At 39.0% G+C, this 19168-nt stretch overlaps 1 protein-coding gene across 1 annotated transcript; it reads left to right on the plus strand.

Annotated features, from left to right (window-relative positions):
* Positions 1-627: 627 nt before the first annotated feature.
* On the plus strand, positions 628-16662 carry RIOK2 (RIO kinase 2). The gene is made up of 10 exons (XM_014954807.1): positions 628-829; positions 1623-1761; positions 2777-2893; positions 3774-3949; positions 5473-5561; positions 8611-8802; positions 9222-9314; positions 10233-10769; positions 11756-11852; positions 16340-16662. The coding sequence occupies exons 1-10, from the start codon at positions 764-766 to the stop codon at positions 16499-16501; spliced, it is 1668 nt and encodes a 555-aa protein (XP_014810293.1). The 5' UTR covers positions 628-763; the 3' UTR covers positions 16502-16662.
* Positions 16663-19168: the final 2506 nt, after the last annotated feature.

The following is a 19168-nucleotide window of genomic DNA, read 5'->3' on the forward strand; positions in this document are numbered from 1 at the left end:
AACGCATTTCCTTTCCCAGCCGGTACACGGGAGTTCACACCTCTTCCCCAAAGGGGCTGTGGGTAAGAACGGCCCCCAGTGAACTGCAGTGTTTATAACAACACCCAGTTTGGGTTTTTTTCCCCTCCCATCAGTATTTCTACTTCTTTCAGCATTACTATCACGCATAATAGGAAAAAAGAGAATTAGTAGAAGGGGCTGCCCATGGGCGCAACACACACTGCCCGCCGGGCTCAGAACGCGGGTTCCTGACATGGCGCCTCACACCCACCCCGCGCCCGCCTTCTGCACGGGCACCGGGCGGGCACACGGGCGCGCGGGGCGGGGGGTGGCGCCCGGGTGCCGCTCGGTCGCTCGTGCCGGCGCCGCTGCGAGAGGTGCCGGGTGCTCCCCCCCCGCCTCTCCCAAGAGTGGTTTCTTCGAGGACGTCGGTCTTGGCAGATACACACACCACCCAACTGCGCTAATTCGCGGTAGGGAGAGGGGCCGAGCCATGGCGGAGTAAAGGATTATTCTTTGTTGATTTTTAGTCCGCAATGACTCACTGACGAGTGGAGCGTGCAAAGATCCGGCCGATGACATGAGTGTGTACGCAGCTGCCAGGACCGAAACGTGCCGTGCTGCCGCCGCGTCGCGAGCTCTGCGACGCGACGAGACACACAGAGGCGCATTTCCGCGGGGGCGGAGCGGAGCGGCCTAGCCGTGCTTATCGCCCAGCTCGGAGAGCTCTTCGCGCCGCGGGCGCCTATCGGCCGCGGCGGCCATGGGGAAGCTGAACGTGGTGATGCTCCGGTACCTCTCCAGGGAGCACTTCAGGGTCCTGACAGCGGTAAGCCGAGGGGGAGGCCCGGCCTGGGGGACAGGCCTGCCCAGCCCTGCCTAGCCCTGCGCACGGCGTTCCGTATGGTCGCTTAGCTAAGCGGGGCCGGGCGGGTTCCGGGCACGGATGGGTGACTGGGTTGGTTGCGTCGCAGGCGGCGGCGGAGGGAAGGCTGGAGAGCAGTGGGACCTGTTGCTGCGCTCGCTGCCTTCGCTCAGGCGCAATGTTGGTGTTTCCCGATGGGGAGGGCCCAGACGGCGCCGTGCTTGCCCTCAGCCGGCCTCCGCGGAGGGGTCGTTAGCAGCGGGGCGGTGGCTGGGGCTGCCGGGGTGGTGGCCGCCCGGTGAGGTACTCTCACCAGTGTCTTCACACGTGCCGATTGCTGCGGGCATCCTAAGGAGGAGCGAGCAGAGGCTCACCATGCTGCCTCAGCTGGTTACTTCGTAAGCGCAGGCCGCACCAGGTGTGCGCTGACAGCGGAGATACTGGTGGAAAGGCAGGTTGAGCCACGTCTGTGTAATTACCAGAAAAGACTCTGATTTCAGAAGAACAGCTCCTTCTTCCACTCCCGAGACTGAAAATCTGGTCAGCCGTTCATCTTTTGGCCATTACTCTAGAAATTTCAAGGCTGAATTACACAAAGGGTGTCAAGGGACAGTGATGCATATTAAAAGGTTTGGTTAAGTCATAAAAAATAGTAATAATGCATCCATGACAAGTGATTTTAGTCTTAAGTGGGACGTGGTATTATTTCATTGTTGAACACAGAGGCTAACAAGTCTATTTTTATTTACTCTTTCAGGTGGAAATGGGCATGAAGAACCATGAAATAGTTCCTGCTAGCTTAATTGCTTCCATTGCCAGCCTTAAACATGGTGGCTGTAATAAAATTTTGAGAGAGTTGGTGAAGCACAAACTTCTAGCTTATGAACGAACTAAAAGTGAGTTTGAATTTATTTTTTGTTCAGCTCCCTTTCTTATTCTGTCCCCAGTGCCTCATAGTGATACTTGCAGAAATACCACAGTTTGGAATATATGAGCATTGAGCATGAGAAGAAAGGCGGGGAGTGTAGCTATAGGATATGGGGTAGTGGTTTTAAACTGAAAGAAGCTAGATTTACATTAGATCTTAGGATGAAATTCTTCAGAGTGAGGGTGGTGAGACACTGGAACTGGTTGCCCAGAGAAGTAGTGGATGTCCCATCCCTAGAAATGTACAAGACCAGGCTCGATGGGGCTTTGAGGAACATGAAGTAGTGGGAGGTGTACTTGCCCATGGCAGGGGGGGGGCTTGGAACTTGGTGATCTTTAAGGTCCCTTCCAACCTAAACCATTCTATAATTCTGTAAATCAAGCCAAATGAGTTGGAGTCTTATAGTACTGAAGCAGACTGCAACAATCCGGTACGTTTCACCTCTTCAGAAACAGCTACTGAAGTAGTTTTTCTTCCCTGTCATGTTACAAGTAATAGTTTTGCAGGCTTTTCCCTACTTTCTTCAGCCTTTCAGTAGCATCTGCCTTTGCAAACTTACTGTAGGAGTCTGTAGGAAATTCCTACCCTTTTTGTCGCAGTTCTTCAGAGCATTAAGGGTTATTCTAGATCATCAGAACAATCCCAGATCCTTGTTTATATCCTGTGTGTGTATCTTCAAAAATGCCTCTTGGGTTTTTGCAGGCAATTTATGTACTGCCATTGCCTCTTTTAGACAGGTGCTAACAGCATGTCTGTCTTTTGCCCAGTTGCCAGTTTTCATAAAACGTGCAGATATTTAAACTTCTTTACTATTCTGTCAAAATGGGCTGGTATTAGCCAACAGGTGAAATCTTGAGTGTTGTGTACTGTAAGCTGAAACAAGACTAAATTGGGACTTATTTTAAATTTAATGTATTAAATAAATTTATGTATTAAATAAATTTAATACGAAATGAAATGTTTTATATTTTATTTTTGCCTAGCTGTCCAGGGTTATCGGTTAACTAACGCAGGATATGATTACCTTGCTTTGAAAACTCTGTCTTCCCGACAAGTCATAAATTCTGTTGGAAACCAGATGGGTGTTGGCAAAGAATCAGGTAATTAAGAACACTTTCAGTAATTTTTTTAAGCAGACACAGCTGTAATGTTGCAAATATTTTGCTAGAAACTAAGTAAGTTTTCCTCTGGATAGTCATGTTAATCTGTCAAACACCAAGATTTATGGGTCACTTGTTGAAATGCCATTTGAGTCTTCTGGCTGCATTTGAATATTTCTTCACAAGAGTGTCATTCTCCTTAGACCATTTTGTCTGATCCTTGGTTCATTGCTTAAAAAGGTACTTTGTAGGCAGATGCTGGTTGTCTCATGCTTTGTGAAGAGCTTTGAACCATTTTAGGAAAAAGACAACTTCATTTTTTTCATCACACTTAAAAATAGGATATTAAAGTAAAATAGTCTCAAAACTATTGGAGTACTAAGTTGGTTCCTCTTACGTTCATGTTGATTGTAATTTGACACAGCGCACAATTTGTGTGTAATTGAAGAATGAGAAGATTGTTGGGGACAAATGGTAGGAATGAAACATAGGTGATCTGTTAACACCGTTTAAATTAAGAAGCTGATCCCTTGGGTTGTCTGTCCACTCAATAGAAAGAAGGCGGCGTTTCCAGAATGTTTAAGAACACCAGCATTCTTTCAAGGATAGCTTTTATTTGTTTGTTGCTGTGCAGGTAGCCTGAGGATGTTAACCTGAATATAGGAACCTTAAGATTTCCTACTCTGAAAGATGTCTCGTATCACATCAGTATTTCTTCTAATGGAGTTCCACAGTCTCTTTAACAAACTGTAGTAGAACTTGCTATGCCAGAAATAGTAACAGTGGAAAGTGAAATACCAAACTTACCACTGCAGTTTTTCGTTAGATATTAGTGTGTTAGATATAATTTATTCAATCAATGCCATTATGTGTCTTCTAGATATTTATATTGTTGCAAATGAAGAGGAGCAACAGTTTGCACTGAAATTACATAGGCTTGGAAGAACTTCTTTTCGCAGTCTGAAAAATAAACGTGACTACCACAAGCACAGACATAAAATGTCATGGCTGTATTTATCCCGGCTAGCAGCGATGAAGGAGTTTGCCTATATGAAGGTAAGTGGCCATTCACACAATATCAGCAATGGTTTAGTAGGCTGGAAGATACTTTTTGGACTGTCTTTAGATCAGTTTGGATTTGCAGTGGTGGTAGGATTTATACTTCTCGGTTTTTTTTTCTTTCCCCCTAATGAACTTTAAGTATACATTTCAGAGAATTTCAGTACTATGTGTTTTGTATACTTGGCAATGATGAAGCTTTGCCATGAAGCCATGCAGAACAGAAGCAGGTGTCATGGGAGATTTTCAAATTGATGTTGTTATTCATGGATAAATAATTTATATTTCACCTGTTCTGCTGTTTTTCCTTTGAAAATTATTGCATAAGCTTGCAGAAACACTTTAAAAAGTAAGGAAATTTTTAAGTTTACCCCATTTTCACTTGTTGCTGTGCTGTTTAGGGAGATCTTTCAGTCCAGAGTGGTGTTCTGGTTTGAAAAGACACACTTTATTCTCTACCATGGGAAAAGATTTAATTTCCAAGCATATATTGCTGCTTTTAGAGTTCTTTATTTTTTGACCTGCTTTAAAAATTGCTGATGTTATCCAGTAATTGAAAGTTAAAAGTGGAAAAATAATTATTTGTAAAAAAACCACTAGTTTTGTCTTCTTCTTTTGTGCTATTTGACAGTATACATTAAATACTATTTTCTTGTTTATCTTAAAAATCATTGATAGGTTCTACCAGTGGCCTCCACAGAGAGTGAAAGAACTATTAATGTCATTTAAAACTTCTATATTGGTCTAGTTGATCCAACTGATAAAGCATTTTTTGGTCAGGACTTACAGGAATGCAATCATGGGGGTCAGTTTCCCTGAAAAGAGAGTTGGGGGACAATTATGTGTGGAGTGTGGAAAAGTGATAATAGTGTAATATTTAAGTAACAAAAGCTAACTTAGAACTCTATCTTGGAAAAATTCACCAGGAACAAGAGAAAGAATAATAAGAGAATGAACCAATAAAGAAGTTGAGTGGATCGAGTGAATGATTAAATTTGTGTTTAAAAAGGCAAACCAGAGAGCTTCAAAATACTATGACTTACCTTTGGTTAATCTTTAGTGTGCTGTAATGCTGGTTAGTGATATTTAAGAGTGAACTTTTGTATTTCAGCAATTGAGTATAAATTAACTAGTCAGGCAGAACTGTATCGCCAGCAACTGAGTGTGGAATTTTTTTCTAATGCCTGACACCCTATTCTGAGTTTTCTGCTCTTGAATGCTTGGGCTCACAGATGAAATATAAGTCTGTCATTTTTCCATTTTGTTGTGTTTTTCTTCCAGATGCACAATTAAACTGTAGATAATACAGCAGTGCAGTGCTGTGTCTAAACTTAGAAATTCTGCTTGTCTTTGCAGTAAAAGTTCAAATGGCTGTTATGCCCTCTTCCTTCTTAAGCATGTTATTTGATGTTTCCACTTAGCATTTCAGTAACTTTTGCTGCTTCCACAATAATATTTATTGCTTATCTTAGACAGGAGTTTGTCAGTATATGTAATGTTTTCATGTTGTCTCTTTCCAGGCTTTGCATGACAGAAAATTTCCTGTTCCAAAACCTGTAGACTACAACAGACATGCAGTTGTTATGGAACTTATTGATGGCTATCCTTTGTAAGTACTGAAGCTTGAAGTATCTGTGTTATAGAAACCTTAATGATGTTAGGTTCAGTAAGTAGCAGGGTTAGGGCTTTTCCTTGTCATGCTAGTGAATTCTGACTTCACCACACTGAATAATGCTCTTTGGCCTACACTCACTGGCATTCTACTTAGTTATAGTCTTGCTTCTCTTATCTCTTTATTCTTGCTTCTCTTATCTCTTTATTCTTGCTTCTCTTATCTCTTTATTCTTGCTTCTCTTATCTCTTTATTCTTGCTTCTCTTATCTCTTTATTCTTGCTTCTCTTATCTCTTTATTCAGAGAAATTGCTTTTTTCTTAGTCTGAAGAAACTGGTGAAATAGATTAATTTTTTAAGTAAGGAATACACCAAAAGATCGGTGTTGCTACAGCTAGTTATGGTTTCTACACAGAAATCCCGCAGAAATTCCCCTACACAGAAATATTCTGTATGTTATTGGATATATACAATATCGAATATAGTATCCTTCATGTTCAAACATTATCATGTTCTGGTAACTCATGGTTTTAGAACTTCTGCTCTGTTTACACAGAATACTATGCATAATATGATTTTGCTTCTTCAAGGAAGATTACTTTGCTTCAGTTTTCAACATCTAGAAACACTAAGTATCATTGAGGTTTGTACATGAAGGGGTGGTTTGTTTTGTTTGCAGAGCAGAATGCAAAGGTCTATATATTTAATACAAGGTAGAATAACCTAGGTGCTTATCTAGAGATTTAAAGTTCTGGAACAAATCAGTCTATGCTCTTGTATAGTAAGCAAGATCTAAAGTGGGCAGTTAATCAAAAAGGAGTTAGTTCCAAAGTTTTAACAGTTGAAGAGTAACGTGGAAGAGTTTATTATATTCTCTCTCCCCACTTTCATTATTGAAAAAATTCCACATCCATCCTGTATATGTACTTCAAGTTCCATGTGGACATCTGCAGTGGAAGTTTACTGTGCTCTCCCTGTTTTGTGATTCTAACCTGAAGGAGGTAAGGAGTAGATGAGATTTATTTCAAATATGCCAAAGAACCTCCAAATAGTTGCAGTTGGAAGGTACCTCTAACAGTCACCTGGTCCAAGCCGGGCCACCTAGAGCCTGTGTCCAGTTTTTTTTATTGTCCACTGCCTGAATTGAAAAACTAGGGCAGAGTTGGTGATTTACAGTAAACAATTGTTATGTTCTCTTTGACAAGTACAGGGTTATCCAAGGTTCCTGGCAAATTCGTCTTAGTTCTCCTTGCCTACTACTTTATTTCACTTCTCACAAAATCACAGAATGGTTGAGATGGAAGGGACCTCCAGCGGTCATCTGATCCAACGTTCCTGCTTGGGCAGGGCAATCCAGAGCTTGTTGTGCAGGACCATGTCCAGATGACTTCACTGCCTCTAAGGAGGGAGACTCCACAACTTGTTTGGGCAATGTGTGCCAGTGCTCAGTCACCTTCACAGTGGAAAAAGTGCTTCCTGTGTTCGGACAGTCCTGTGCTCCAGTTTGTGCCCATTGACTCTGGTCCTGTCTCTGGGCATCACTGATTAAAGCCTCGCTCTGTCCTCTTTGCTCCTTCCCTTCCAGTATTTATATATATTTATGAGATCCCACTGAGCCACAGCTCTTTTTCAAGATGAGCAGTTCCAGTTCTCAGCCTTTTCACATAGGAGAGATGCTCCAATCCCTTAATTATCTTTGTGGTCCTTCATTTGACTCTCCTCCAGTATGTCCATGTTTCTCTTCTACTGCGGAGGTCAGAACTGCACACAGTACTCCAGGTGCGTCCTCACCAGTGCTGAGTAGATGCGAAAGATCACCTCCTTTGACTTGCTGGCAGTGCTTTGTCTAATGCAGCCCAAGATACTATTAGTTGCCTTTGCAGTGAGGGCACATTGCTGGCTCGTGCTCAACTTGGTGACTACCAAGACCTTTAGGTCCTTCTGTCAAGCTGCTCCCATCAAAGACCATGGACTTCTGTGTGTCCAGTTTGCTGGACTATTCCCTGAACTGGTGGTCTTCCACCAAAGCTACATCTTCCTTGCTCCAGTCCTTCCCCTGGTCCCTGGGTCCTGAGATTCCAATCTCAGAAGACACCACTTAACATGACTTCCAAATTCAACAAGTGGGACTTTTTTATGATACAGACCTGTGGCTATGAGAAGTGTCAACAGTTCATTTTGGTATGAATATGGAAGTGTTCAACAGGAGCCTGTTACAGAGTCTCTAGACTTCTGTTGTTCATTCTTTGTATTGTACAAATGATCCATTGCCACTACTGTAGTACTGCGTTCAGACTAGAATATTTCACATGATAACTGTAAGTGCTGACCACTTCTTGACATATTATGGTACAATAAGATACCTGCTGGTTTACTTGGTTTCTTTCTAAAGACCAGACAATTTGTATTTTGCCACTTGTGGTACTTTGCTTTCTTAGGTACATACTCAGGAACACGTTAAACTTGTTTCTTCTGTTTTTTTGTGGTGGGGTGGGGTTTTTTTTGTCTGTGTGTTTTGGGTTTTTTTTTTCCCTTAACAGTCTATAAAATAGGCTTTTGTAAAAAAAGATATCATGGGGGATTCAAATTTGAATACAAGAAGACCTAGTTCCCAGTGAGACCATAAGATTACCCAAAACAGGAGAGACATAAAAATTTACAGATCCTTTTTTTAAATAATGCATTATGACAATGGTGCCTGGTGGGAGACAATGAGCATAAATTGAAATGAGACTTTGCCTGGATAAAAGGAGACATTTTCTTAAATTGAGGACAGTGAGGCGATGGCACAGGGTGCTACACGGTGCTTGGAGAGGTTGCACAGTGGCTCTCTATTCCTGGAATTTTTCAAGCCCTAGCTAGACAAAACCCTGAGCAATCTGGTCTGATCTCAGAGTTGACTCAGCTTTGAGGAGGGTATTGGACCTGAAATCCCTTTTAATTTGAATTATCCTGGCATTCTGTCAGATGTATTCATGTATTTTGCCTATGTTATTAAATTAAGTCTTTCAACATTCAGAATATTTTATTTTATTTAACTTTTCAGGTGCCAGGTGCGCCAAATGGAAGATCCTGCCTCTGTCTACAGTGAATTAATGGATCTCATTGTAAAACTTGCTAATCATGGTTTGATTCATGGTGATTTCAATGAATTTAATCTCATATTGGATAATGATGACCATGTCACTATGATTGATTTCCCTCAGATGGTATCGACATCACATGCAAATGCTGAGTGGTAGGTTCAACTTTAATGATGTTTTCAAAGTAAATCTCACAAGAGCTGATGACAGCAACAGTCAACCATGGCTTGTTTCCATAAGCCTTTTTCTACCATAAGCCTGGTTCTTTTTCTACCCTTGTTGTCATGCAGCACAAATAATGTTCCAAACACAGTTTGACTGATGAGTGTGTAGAAATGTCTCTTTAGGAAAAATACGTAATTAATTGCTTCTCAGAGAGAATTGACTTTTTTAAGAAATGCTTAGAAATGCTTACTGCAGCAGTTTGTCTCGTAGCCATTTGTCTTGGAATCACTAATTGAAATAATTTTAAAATAAAATCAGTACAAGTCAAGAAATATAGATTAAAAGTTTGTCATTGGAGTAGACTTCATCACCTTGATTTGTGTTTGTACAATTTGGGGATTTTTTACAGGTATTTTGACAGAGATGTTAACTGTATTAAGGAGTTCTTTAAGAAACGCTTCAACTACGAGAGTGAGCTCTTCCCGTCATTCAAAGACATCAGGTAGAAACTGCCATATGAATTTGAGTTCTATTTGTGGTATTTTTGTTGGTTTTGTGAGAAATATGGATGCCTGTGAGAGATTCTTGTAGGAGAAATAAAAAGAAATAGGCCCCACTATGCAATTTTAAATTATTGTTTTATCATTCCTATTGTGTTTTCTTAAAAGTTGCTGTTAAGTGGTTTCTAAAAGCTAAAGTGTTTCTTTAAAATCCGTTGCAGCTTCCATTGTCTTTCCTCTTGTGGCTAAGGAAGAGAGATCAACCTGAAAGCTTGATCCAAATTGTGGATCTAGGAAATGTTAGTGTTGCAGAATTAGATTCTCCCACTTCACAAAGCCTATTTGACAGTTCTAGTATATTGAAGACTAATTTGGGTTCCAATTTTAAATTTATTTTTAAAATCCTAGTAAATGCGGTGACTGCCTCTTCAAACATTATTATGTTCAAAGTTTTCATCCTAATATCTTTTGTCTATTTTGAAAAGTAACTTCACTTATAATATAAGACTGAAGCTGTTGCAATAAAATGGAGTTTATTTCATTCTGGTACTTTCCAAAAAGGTTCCCATACTTGAATCAGTCTCTCTGTGTCAGTATCCTTCGTTCTTCTGTTTGCTTAAACATAATTTGAACTTAAACCCAAATTGTATTCCTGTGAAAAGAAAATAATTTCCTATAAATAAATGCTGGTTATGGAGTTGGAGCAATCTTTTGTAGAAGTTTGCTTCTCTCAGGTCACGTTCTATTAATACTTAAGGTTCAGCACTATCATGTGGTGTTCTGTGTGTTTCAGCAGAATATATCCTCTTTTAATAGTATGGGTAATTATAGTCTAGTTTGATTAATATTTTAAATCCAAATGTAGCATATTGGTATCTTCATGATTTAGCATATTAAAACAAAACATGCTTCTTTTACAGGAGAGAGTGTTCTCTTGACAGAGAGATTGCTGCCAGTGGCTATGCAAAAGAAATGGAGGAAGATGGTGAACTGCTTTACCCACCAGGTTCTGACGAGGATGAGGATGCAACAGAGGCATCAGAATTTGTAGAAGACACTGAAAATAAACTCAGCTTCTTCGGGAAAGATAAAGAAAATGATGCAGACTTCATGTATGAAATGAATGATTTCTGTGAAAGCAGAACCTCTAACAACTTTATGTGTGCCAGTGAAGAGGCTGACACAACTGAAAGTAGTGAAACTACACAAAGGCTGAATATGTCAAAGTTGAGTTCAGCCTTAGAAGAAATTGAAGAGCAAGACGTGCTTTGGAAGTCTGGTCAAGATGTGGAGAGTTCTGCATTTGTTTTTATTAAGGGCAAGACCATTAATGAAAATGATGCTGAAGTTGAAAATCAAACAGGTCAAGGAGGGTGCTGTAGTGATAAAGAGAATGAAGACAAATGCCCTGATCTGGTTGACTTGTCAACTTTAAACGAGAACATCACGCATGACAGGTAAAGATTCATATTTCCTGTCTAGCAGTGTGGTTCCTCTCCTCCCTCAAATAAATGTAAATCTCATGTAGTTCAAAAAGGAGTAGTCTTTAGCTAACCTTGCCTAAATTGAAGACAAAACATTCAATTTATTTTGAAAACATTGCAGTGGATATCTCTCCTATTGGTCTCACGATAGGTAACCTCTTGATTACTTGATTGGTAGTACATATGTAATGCTTCATATGTAAATTGTGACAGAAGAGTTGTCTAGCTGTGTAGTCATATCTAATGAGAGGACAGGTCATGGATTTAATTTGTAGACCAACTTATTTTCCATAGTGGAATTTTTTTCCCCTTTTTCTTTATTTCAGTTAATATCAGTACTGAACGAGTTCTTGATATTAAAATCCTGCTCCTAAATAATTTTGATGTGTAAGTTTGTATTTTGACTCCTCTGAATCAAAGCCAGATTATTCTGGTGCTCACTCAGATGAATGTAGCAAGAACAAGCTCCTTGGAATGTATTAGTCAAATATATTGTATTGTAAGTTTTTCTAGCTTTTAATTCCTTTCCTGATGCACTTAGAAATTCCTGCTTACTTTCAGGATAGCCCCTTGTACATGAAATTCTAAGTCTGAGTTTGCCAGCTGACCAGGTACCTGGATGCATATACCAAGATCATACTCCCCCTCATCTACTTCTGCTTTCTACTGAAATGACTTGTTGAAACATTCTGCAGAATCAGAAATATTTTTTTCTGGTGTTCTGAAGCTTCTTTTCATGTGTTTGGTATACATGTGGCTATTGTGCAACAAATTATTCCTTTTATAAAATGTCTGTTGTGAACAACTAGTGTTAAAATGCAAATGTTTTGTAGTACTTGCATGTTCTGTTGTGAGTTTTCAGGTTATATCTCAAGAAGTTAAGACTGAAACATGATGGTCATAAAGGCAAAGGATGTTTATCTTGCTGGTGGAATAAAGTATTGATTTATGTATTCTAGGAATGAAGAGAGTGCCGTTCATACTGCTGAACACAGAACAAGGACTGAAAGTATCACATCAGTCAGAAGTGTTGGGAGCTGTTCAACTATTCCAGCGGTAAATATTATTGTTACTATCTAGCTTACCCTTGGAGCACATTAAATTGCACGTAGCTGGTAGTACCTATTTGTAAAAATGTTCTCTAGCGTTAATTATCTTTAAAAAGACTTGTGCCGTGTACCTCTCTGGTTTGCATTTCTGTGCCCACAGAAAAATAGGGCTTATACTTCTGTAATTGTTCTCACAGAATTATTTCCAGCAATCTCCTTCATTGCTCTTTGCTCTTTCACCAAAGCTCTACATCAGCATTAATGACTCTTTATTTAGCCAGTAACAGGCTAATGTATGTGAATGTATGTTAATGCACTAACATGTAATCAGATAATTCATTTCTGTTGCTAGCCACAATTTATATTTTTTAAAGTAAAAGTGGTTGCTTGAGTTGAGATTTAATTTGGCCTTTCTCACCTGTCATCTTGGAGATTTCTTCACACTTCTGAATCATTTGTGTGAACTTGCTTCAATAGTGATTTCTTTGGTAATATGAATTTGTTTGAAGTTCTGCATTATATGCATCAGGGCATTTCAGCAGAATTTAATGTCTTTTTCTACAACCCATGACTATACACCAGTCAGTAAGGCTGTGTCTGTCACGTTTTTAAAAGTGCATTCCCATATTAAAGGGAAAAAATCCAACATTCTCTGTTAGCTATAAAGTGTTCTTATGCAAGCAGGAAGAAACTTCCTTCAGCTGATCCTTGAGGTATTTTTATAATTAGGTCAGACTACATACCTGCCATTGTAAATATGCGTACCTATGTTTAGTCTTATTTTCATTTACAGTTACGAGCATCTTTGGGGAACACATTAGTGTAGTTCCAGTTCTTTCACAAGAAGTTTCAAAAGTAAACATGTACGTTTTCAATTTGTGTTTATTCAAAGCATTTCTGTTGCCTGATTAGAGTACCAGATTATCTCAGTATATCTGAAACCTCTAGTACCAGCAAGAGCAATTTTAAAAAAAATTTTTTTTTTTTTAGTTAAACTTGATCTTCCTCATTTACAGTTTTTCCGGTCTGCTATTCTGCTATTTACTGCTTCATTAGTTTTCTAACAAAGGCTTTGCTGCTGTGCTGTTAAGTGATACGTTGTCCTGTGAAGCAGCCTTGCTTTCTACAAGATGCCTGTCAGTGCCTACAGTGTCCTTGGAATAGTTGGCTGCCTTACTCTTTCATGTTTGGATTTGTTTTTTTAAGATAAATATTTTAAAGATACCGATAGCCAATAAAGTTACATGTGTAAGTAAATGTTAAGGAACAGCATGTTTGTGTCTTGTCTGAGACTTTTTTTTACAGGACTTCATGCAAGGAAAAAAATCAATTTTGATCTTCATCAATTCTTATTCTAGGGAATGGCACTGTATGTTCTCAAGGAGACAATGGATTAGGTTAAAATTGTTATATGAAGTGAACAAGAGCCAGGATCATCTGCCAGTAATCCCCTAATTTCTGGTCCATGCAATCTTATTTTTTTCTTTGGGTCTTTTTTTTTGCTTTTCTTTTTAGTTTGCTAATGTCAGTGTCCAGAATTTTTTTTAAAAAAAGGCTTAGTACTACTAAAGGAAAGTACTTAAAATTGTACTCCTCTGCACCACTTGGTGGTAGCAGTGGTCATTAGGTAGCTACGGCAACCTTTTTGAGTACTTAGGAGATGTATGTATATTCTCTAGGTAGACATGTAAAACATGTTAAAAGTACGCAAATGGTAATTTTCTGTTCTAAAAGAAAGATAAAAGCACTTTAGCAGAGAAGCTTTTAAGAGATTCAGCCACATAAAATATTTTATCCTGCACCAATTTGCCTTGCATAATGCTTTCACTTACATGCTTTTGTGCTGAGTAAAATAATGTTTCTTCCCGTTACTGAATCTTGTTTTAACTTTTAAGTGTTAGAGCAAAAGAAATTATATGTAAAATGAGCTATTTGTAACATAATTATAAAACTCAAAATGCAAAATACTGGCAGTGCAGTAAGATTCTCTGGGCTGCTTAGAGCTTACGCCTGTTATTGCTGCTAGTGTTTATCTGTTGTTTATGCAGCTTGTGTTCTGTTTGGTGGAGAACACTTTATTAAAACATAATCAGGTTTTTAAATTTACACACATGAATTCATATAAGCATATATAAACGATGGCAGCAATAGCAGTAGGTACAGTCATAACTTGGACACTATGCCAAAAAGAGAAAGCATCATGAATTTTGGAACATCAGCTGAAGTAAGGTATCTTTCCGTGCTTGTACAAATCTTTATAGGTGTAATTTAATTCAAGGAAACAATGTGGGTCAAAAATCTAAATAATAAAATGAATAATAAAATGTAAATCTACTTACTCCAAATCTCAGTATTTGCTTACGTTTAAGTTTCAGTGATGGAAAGACTAATGAATTTTTTCTACCATGTTCTGTGGATGAGCAATAGGATTTGGTGAATTTACATTATGATTACATGTCAGGGACTTCTGGTATCCATATCTTCTGGCAAGAAGAAACTGTAAACTAGTTACCTGTTACCTGGACCAGAGTGGGAGAATTAGAGATGCCTTCTTTCAGGGTTCTGCCTATGAAAAACAGAATGACAGATAGCAAAAGAAAAATACCGGTGTGTCAGTTTCAATTAGCTCTGATTTGTTTCTCTTCAGGAGTAAAGAGAATATACAATTATTATTTCCAAAGAACTCATGGTTAACTATTGAGTGCTGCTTAGTTCCCAAGGAAAGGAGGACACATGACATGCAAGCCTTTTTTATCCGCATTTCAGCGGTCAGCCTGCATGCGACATAACTTAGGAAACTGCTGTTCATATGGTTCCCTGATTATTCCTGCTGAAATCGGGATTGAGTAATTGGATTCACTGACTACCTTGTATTTTGTTACTTTAGTTGTATTAATCACAGCAATTCTTGAAGAGCATAGCTTGCCAAAGTTATGCTTTCTGGTTCGTGATTTACTCCCTATGAATTTATTACTTCATATGCTGCAGTGGAGTTGATAGTAAGCTCAACAAAATGCAACAAGGCAAGTCAAATCAGGTACATGTAAAGGAAATGTCATTAGATCAGTATTTTTCCGCTTGTCCAGTTATTTGGCCACCAGCAGATCTTTTATTAAGGGCAGATATATTCCTTGATGTGATTTTTTTTTTAATTTTGTATTAATTATAATAAAAATAGGACACTCCTTTGGGATTTACAAGATAAGATTGTCACAATGAAAATAACTTGATTTCTCTTTTTTTTTTTTCTTCCAAGTCAAGATGCACGACTCCGCAGCCAATATCAGTGTAGCAGCTTGAGTTGGGGTCATTCTCTGAATGACAAAATCATAGCCACAATCTACTTATTTATGGCTTTGTTTTTATTATGGGTAGCTATTGCCATCATAATTCACAGGAGAACTCGGAATGTAAACATGGGTGTAAATAACAGATGAAATTTCTTAAAACTACTGCAGTTTTATGGAAGTAACAGTTGCTGTTGCTGTTTCAGTACTGTTGCTGTAGAGGCAGGAGACAGTCCTGACCTTGTGAATCTTTGTAGGAGAGTGCCTCACAATGGCGTAAAACTGGAGGAGGAATTGTAAATCACTCCTCACTGCCCATCTGTTTGTAGCCCCACTTGTGATAGAGAGTAGTTGTTTTCCATTAGAATCATGCTCAGATCTTTGTAATCTAAACTGTAGAAGAAGCAGGGTGCTAAAAAAAAAAACCAGGCACAAACAAAATACTACAGGGTGTGAAATGTTCATGTTCTGTGATTCCTCTTTTTTTTTTTTAAAGACGTTTGTCTAATATTCAATCACAGAATAGCATCAGCTTTTACATTTTTGTAAAAGCGTGTTTTCTGCACTGAGATCTGTTGGTCCTTTATGATCCCCATAAGAAATTTAAACTCTGTAAGGTAGGATTTAAAATGCTGGTTTTTAGAGCTAAGATTGGTAGGAGAGAGTAGCATAGATAATCCAACACCCCCTTAGATGCTGGGAATCCTGAGGATTTAGTGTTGAACAGGACTCCCAGCAAATGTGCAGCACACATGCAGATCTTGTCCATAGCAAAAAATCTCTTTTAAGTCAGTCAAGCTTTTTATGATTTTTCTTACAATGAAACAGCTCTGTTCATAATTTCTACAGTAAAACTGAACTGAAGTCCACATGAGAACTTCTTGCTGCACTTCTAGATTAAGACAGGGCTTCACAGGAGGCCTAATTGCCAGTACTGGGCAGGAGCTGGCTAAATTTCTCCTACTGCCAAGGGATTTGAGCAGCACAACAGAGGCCTGAAGACGGCCCTGTACGCGCAACACAGCACAGACCTGGGCTTACTCACATTAACTGCTGTGTAGATCACTAACTTCTTGATGTTCAGAAGTCTTCCTTTTAGGATCATGTGTGTTCATGTTGGTATTGAAAATGCACTACCCTTGTGCCATGTCTTAGCACTAAATGATCTTCATAAAGTTCTGATAACGAATTGTTTGTTTGTTTGTAGGAACTGGTGAAACAGAAGATAAAACGACAACTGACCAAACAGCAAAAGTCTGCTCTGAGGCGACGGCTGCAAAAAGGGGAGGCAAATATTTATACCAAACAACGTCGAGAAAATATGAACAACATTAAGTCAAGCTTGGATGCAGCTAGTTTCTGGGGGTAATTTATTAAAACTCCCATAAAACATGAGAAAACTCATAATGTGTACTGTTGAAAAAATCATGCTAATAACCAATAATCTTTTCATAAAATGGAGGAATCTCTTCTGTACAACTGAATGTTTTTCTGGAAGTGAATAAACTTCATTCTGGTTCCTGTGATTTTGATCAGGGGGATTTTGTTTTGTCTTTCTGTTTAAAACCATTGACTGTAATTTAAATTATATCAGTAGTACAGGCTAAGGTCATTTAACTAAAGTAATTTCCAACTTGTTGTAAATCACTTGTACTGGGTTTGAGTAAGAATGAAACAGGATTCCTCTTAATAGGCAAGGAAGGGGAATTTTTTAAACCAATTTTTGCAATGACTTTAAATTTCAAATGTTTCCCTCATGTTACAAACATTTGTTTGGTTTAACTAAAAATCACAAATATGAATCTGATAGGAGTTAGTACTCTTAAGATTTCATTTGTACCTGTACAAATGGGAGCAGTCCATCTGATACATATGCGTTCTTTGAAGCCAGCAACTCTCATTTATTTTTTCCTTCGCTCCAAGATCTCTCTTATAAATCTTGCCCAGAGAAATACATAATAATATGTTGCACAGACATGCAAGCACTCAGACTTTTAATGTCTGCACTTTAATGACTGCACAGTTATCAATAAATTTAATTCAGTTATGTCTCATAATTTACATAAAGTGATGAGAATTCTCAAACTTATCTTTTAAGAAATATTAGTGTGACTTGCTATACCCTTGAGGTCAGAAGATCTAGGAGAAAAACAGGTATCTTGATTTTTATTTATTTTTTATTTTTAGCAAGATATGTCTAGTAATAAAATTAAATGGTGTTTATAGTTAAAAACACATAATAGGAAAGTGTGAACACTGAAGCAACTGTAGCAAAAGAGAGCAGTTTAAATTCTTCTCTTTTTGACCTTCTATCCACTGTATCTGTGCTAGAGATGGGAGGTGGAGCCCTTTTTGGGAAGGACAACTTGGTGGAATTTAAATCATCAATCTATAGTTTGGAATATCTTAAATCTACTTGCCTGAGTAAATGAAATTAGGAACTTGGGCCTATCTGTTCTATATCCTGTGTACCTGTTACGTTTGATACCTTACTCAGGTTTTAGCCTGTTGAAGAATTGCAGCTTCTGTCCTGTGTTCCAGCACGCTCTTGCTTTTGAAGTTTTTATCTTCTCTCTGGAACAGTATAAAAGCTAGTCTCAGACACCAGGAGTATATGATCTTAAATAAAATGATGGTAGATCAGTGAAGAAATGTATGCAGTAGATAAGTGTTCCTTGCAGCATCGCAGCTGCGTGTTGACAGAAGTAAGGAAGTTCAATTAAATCTTAGACGTAAGTGGTTGCAATCAAGGTCTGTAGGCCTTTTTCCTGATACAGCTAGAGCTGATTTTAGCAGGAGTAGAAAAGCAAGCTTAGTGAGTTTAATTGCATTTCCATTTTAAACATTAAGGTGAAAAAAACCCCACTTTTTATGCTTCTAGGCTCTTATCAGTTAAGAGACTAGTTCAGTGACAGCGTAATAAGATTTGAGTTACCATTCTTTGGCTAAGATGCGCGTGCACTTTTTGGATTCTAATTTAGGACATCTCTCAGTGAATGAGTTCTTTCTGGTGTGCAACCATAAGTCTGTCTTGGTAATTGGTTTCAAGAATATAAAAGGCTGTCCATTTGATTCAGGACCATGAGAAAAGAAAGGGTAATGGAAATCTTTGCTGTTTATTTTCAAAATGTTCCTTTAAAACATCCATTAACTCTTGTTTGTTTTAGGAGTAACTGTTATTTCTGTTGGGTTTGTTTGGGGTTTTTTGCTGCTGGTTTTTCGATGCTTGTTTTTAAGAAATGGCCTTCTTGAAGGTGCTAGAAGGTATTAGAACAAACATACTTACTATGAATGGAGAGGAGTTAGTCCTCATTTTGGTCCTCAGCATATAGAAGGCCATGGAGAGTGAGACTTAGGGTGCAGGGTAGAGAATTGCATGGTCTGGTAGGTTGACCTTGGCTGGCTGCCAGATGACCACCAAGCCAGAACAGGAAGGTCACTCGCCAATTACTATCACTTGCAAAACAGACTCAACTTGGAGAAATTAGTATAATTAATTGCAAGCTAATGAGAAATAAAAACAAAACTCAAAACAGCCCTCTTCTTCCCACACGCAGCTTCATTCCTGACTCTTACCTTGTCTCTTCTGAGTGGCACGTGGGGATGGGGAATAGGAGTTGCAGTCAGTCCATAATGCTCTGTCTCTGGTGTTCCTCCTCACGTTCTTCTCTTGCCCCAGCGTGGGGTCCCATGCTCTTCTCTGCAGGCTGTGGAGGATTCTCTGCTCTGGCACCTGGACCACCTTCCTTCTTCACTGACCTTGGTGTCTAAGCAGAGCTGCTTCTCTCACATTTTCTAGCTCCTTCTTCACAGCCACTGCACAGGGATTTTGACCCTTTCTTGAATATGCTGTCCTGGAGGTACCACCAGCCTTGCTGAGGGACAGCTTTGGTGAGCAGTGAGCCTATCTTGGAGCTGATGATCTGACTTTGTCCCACATGGGGGCAGCTTCTGTCCGTTACTTAAATCTCTCCAGGTAAAGCCATTGCACATGGAAAATGTCTTCATAGTTCTATATGGCAAGTAACCTGCTGAG

Source organism: Calidris pugnax, unplaced genomic scaffold (genome assembly GCF_001431845.1).
Source record: "Calidris pugnax isolate Ruff unplaced genomic scaffold, ASM143184v1 scaffold157, whole genome shotgun sequence".
NCBI lineage: Eukaryota > Metazoa > Chordata > Aves > Charadriiformes > Scolopacidae > Calidris > Calidris pugnax.

What these genes read in the sequence shown, in the direction of transcription:
- RIOK2 (XM_014954807.1), top strand. Translation starts at nt 764, where the DNA reads ATGGGGAAGCTGAACGTGGTGATGCTCCGGTACCTCTCCAGGGAGCAC. An exon ending in GGGTGTTGGCAAAGAATCAG is followed by an intron (nt 2,894 to 3,773) that starts GTAATTAAGAAC and finishes TGTGTCTTCTAG; the next exon opens with ATATTTATATTGTTGCAAAT. An exon ending in AGGAGTTTGCCTATATGAAG is followed by an intron (nt 3,950 to 5,472) that starts GTAAGTGGCCAT and finishes GTCTCTTTCCAG; the next exon opens with GCTTTGCATGACAGAAAATT.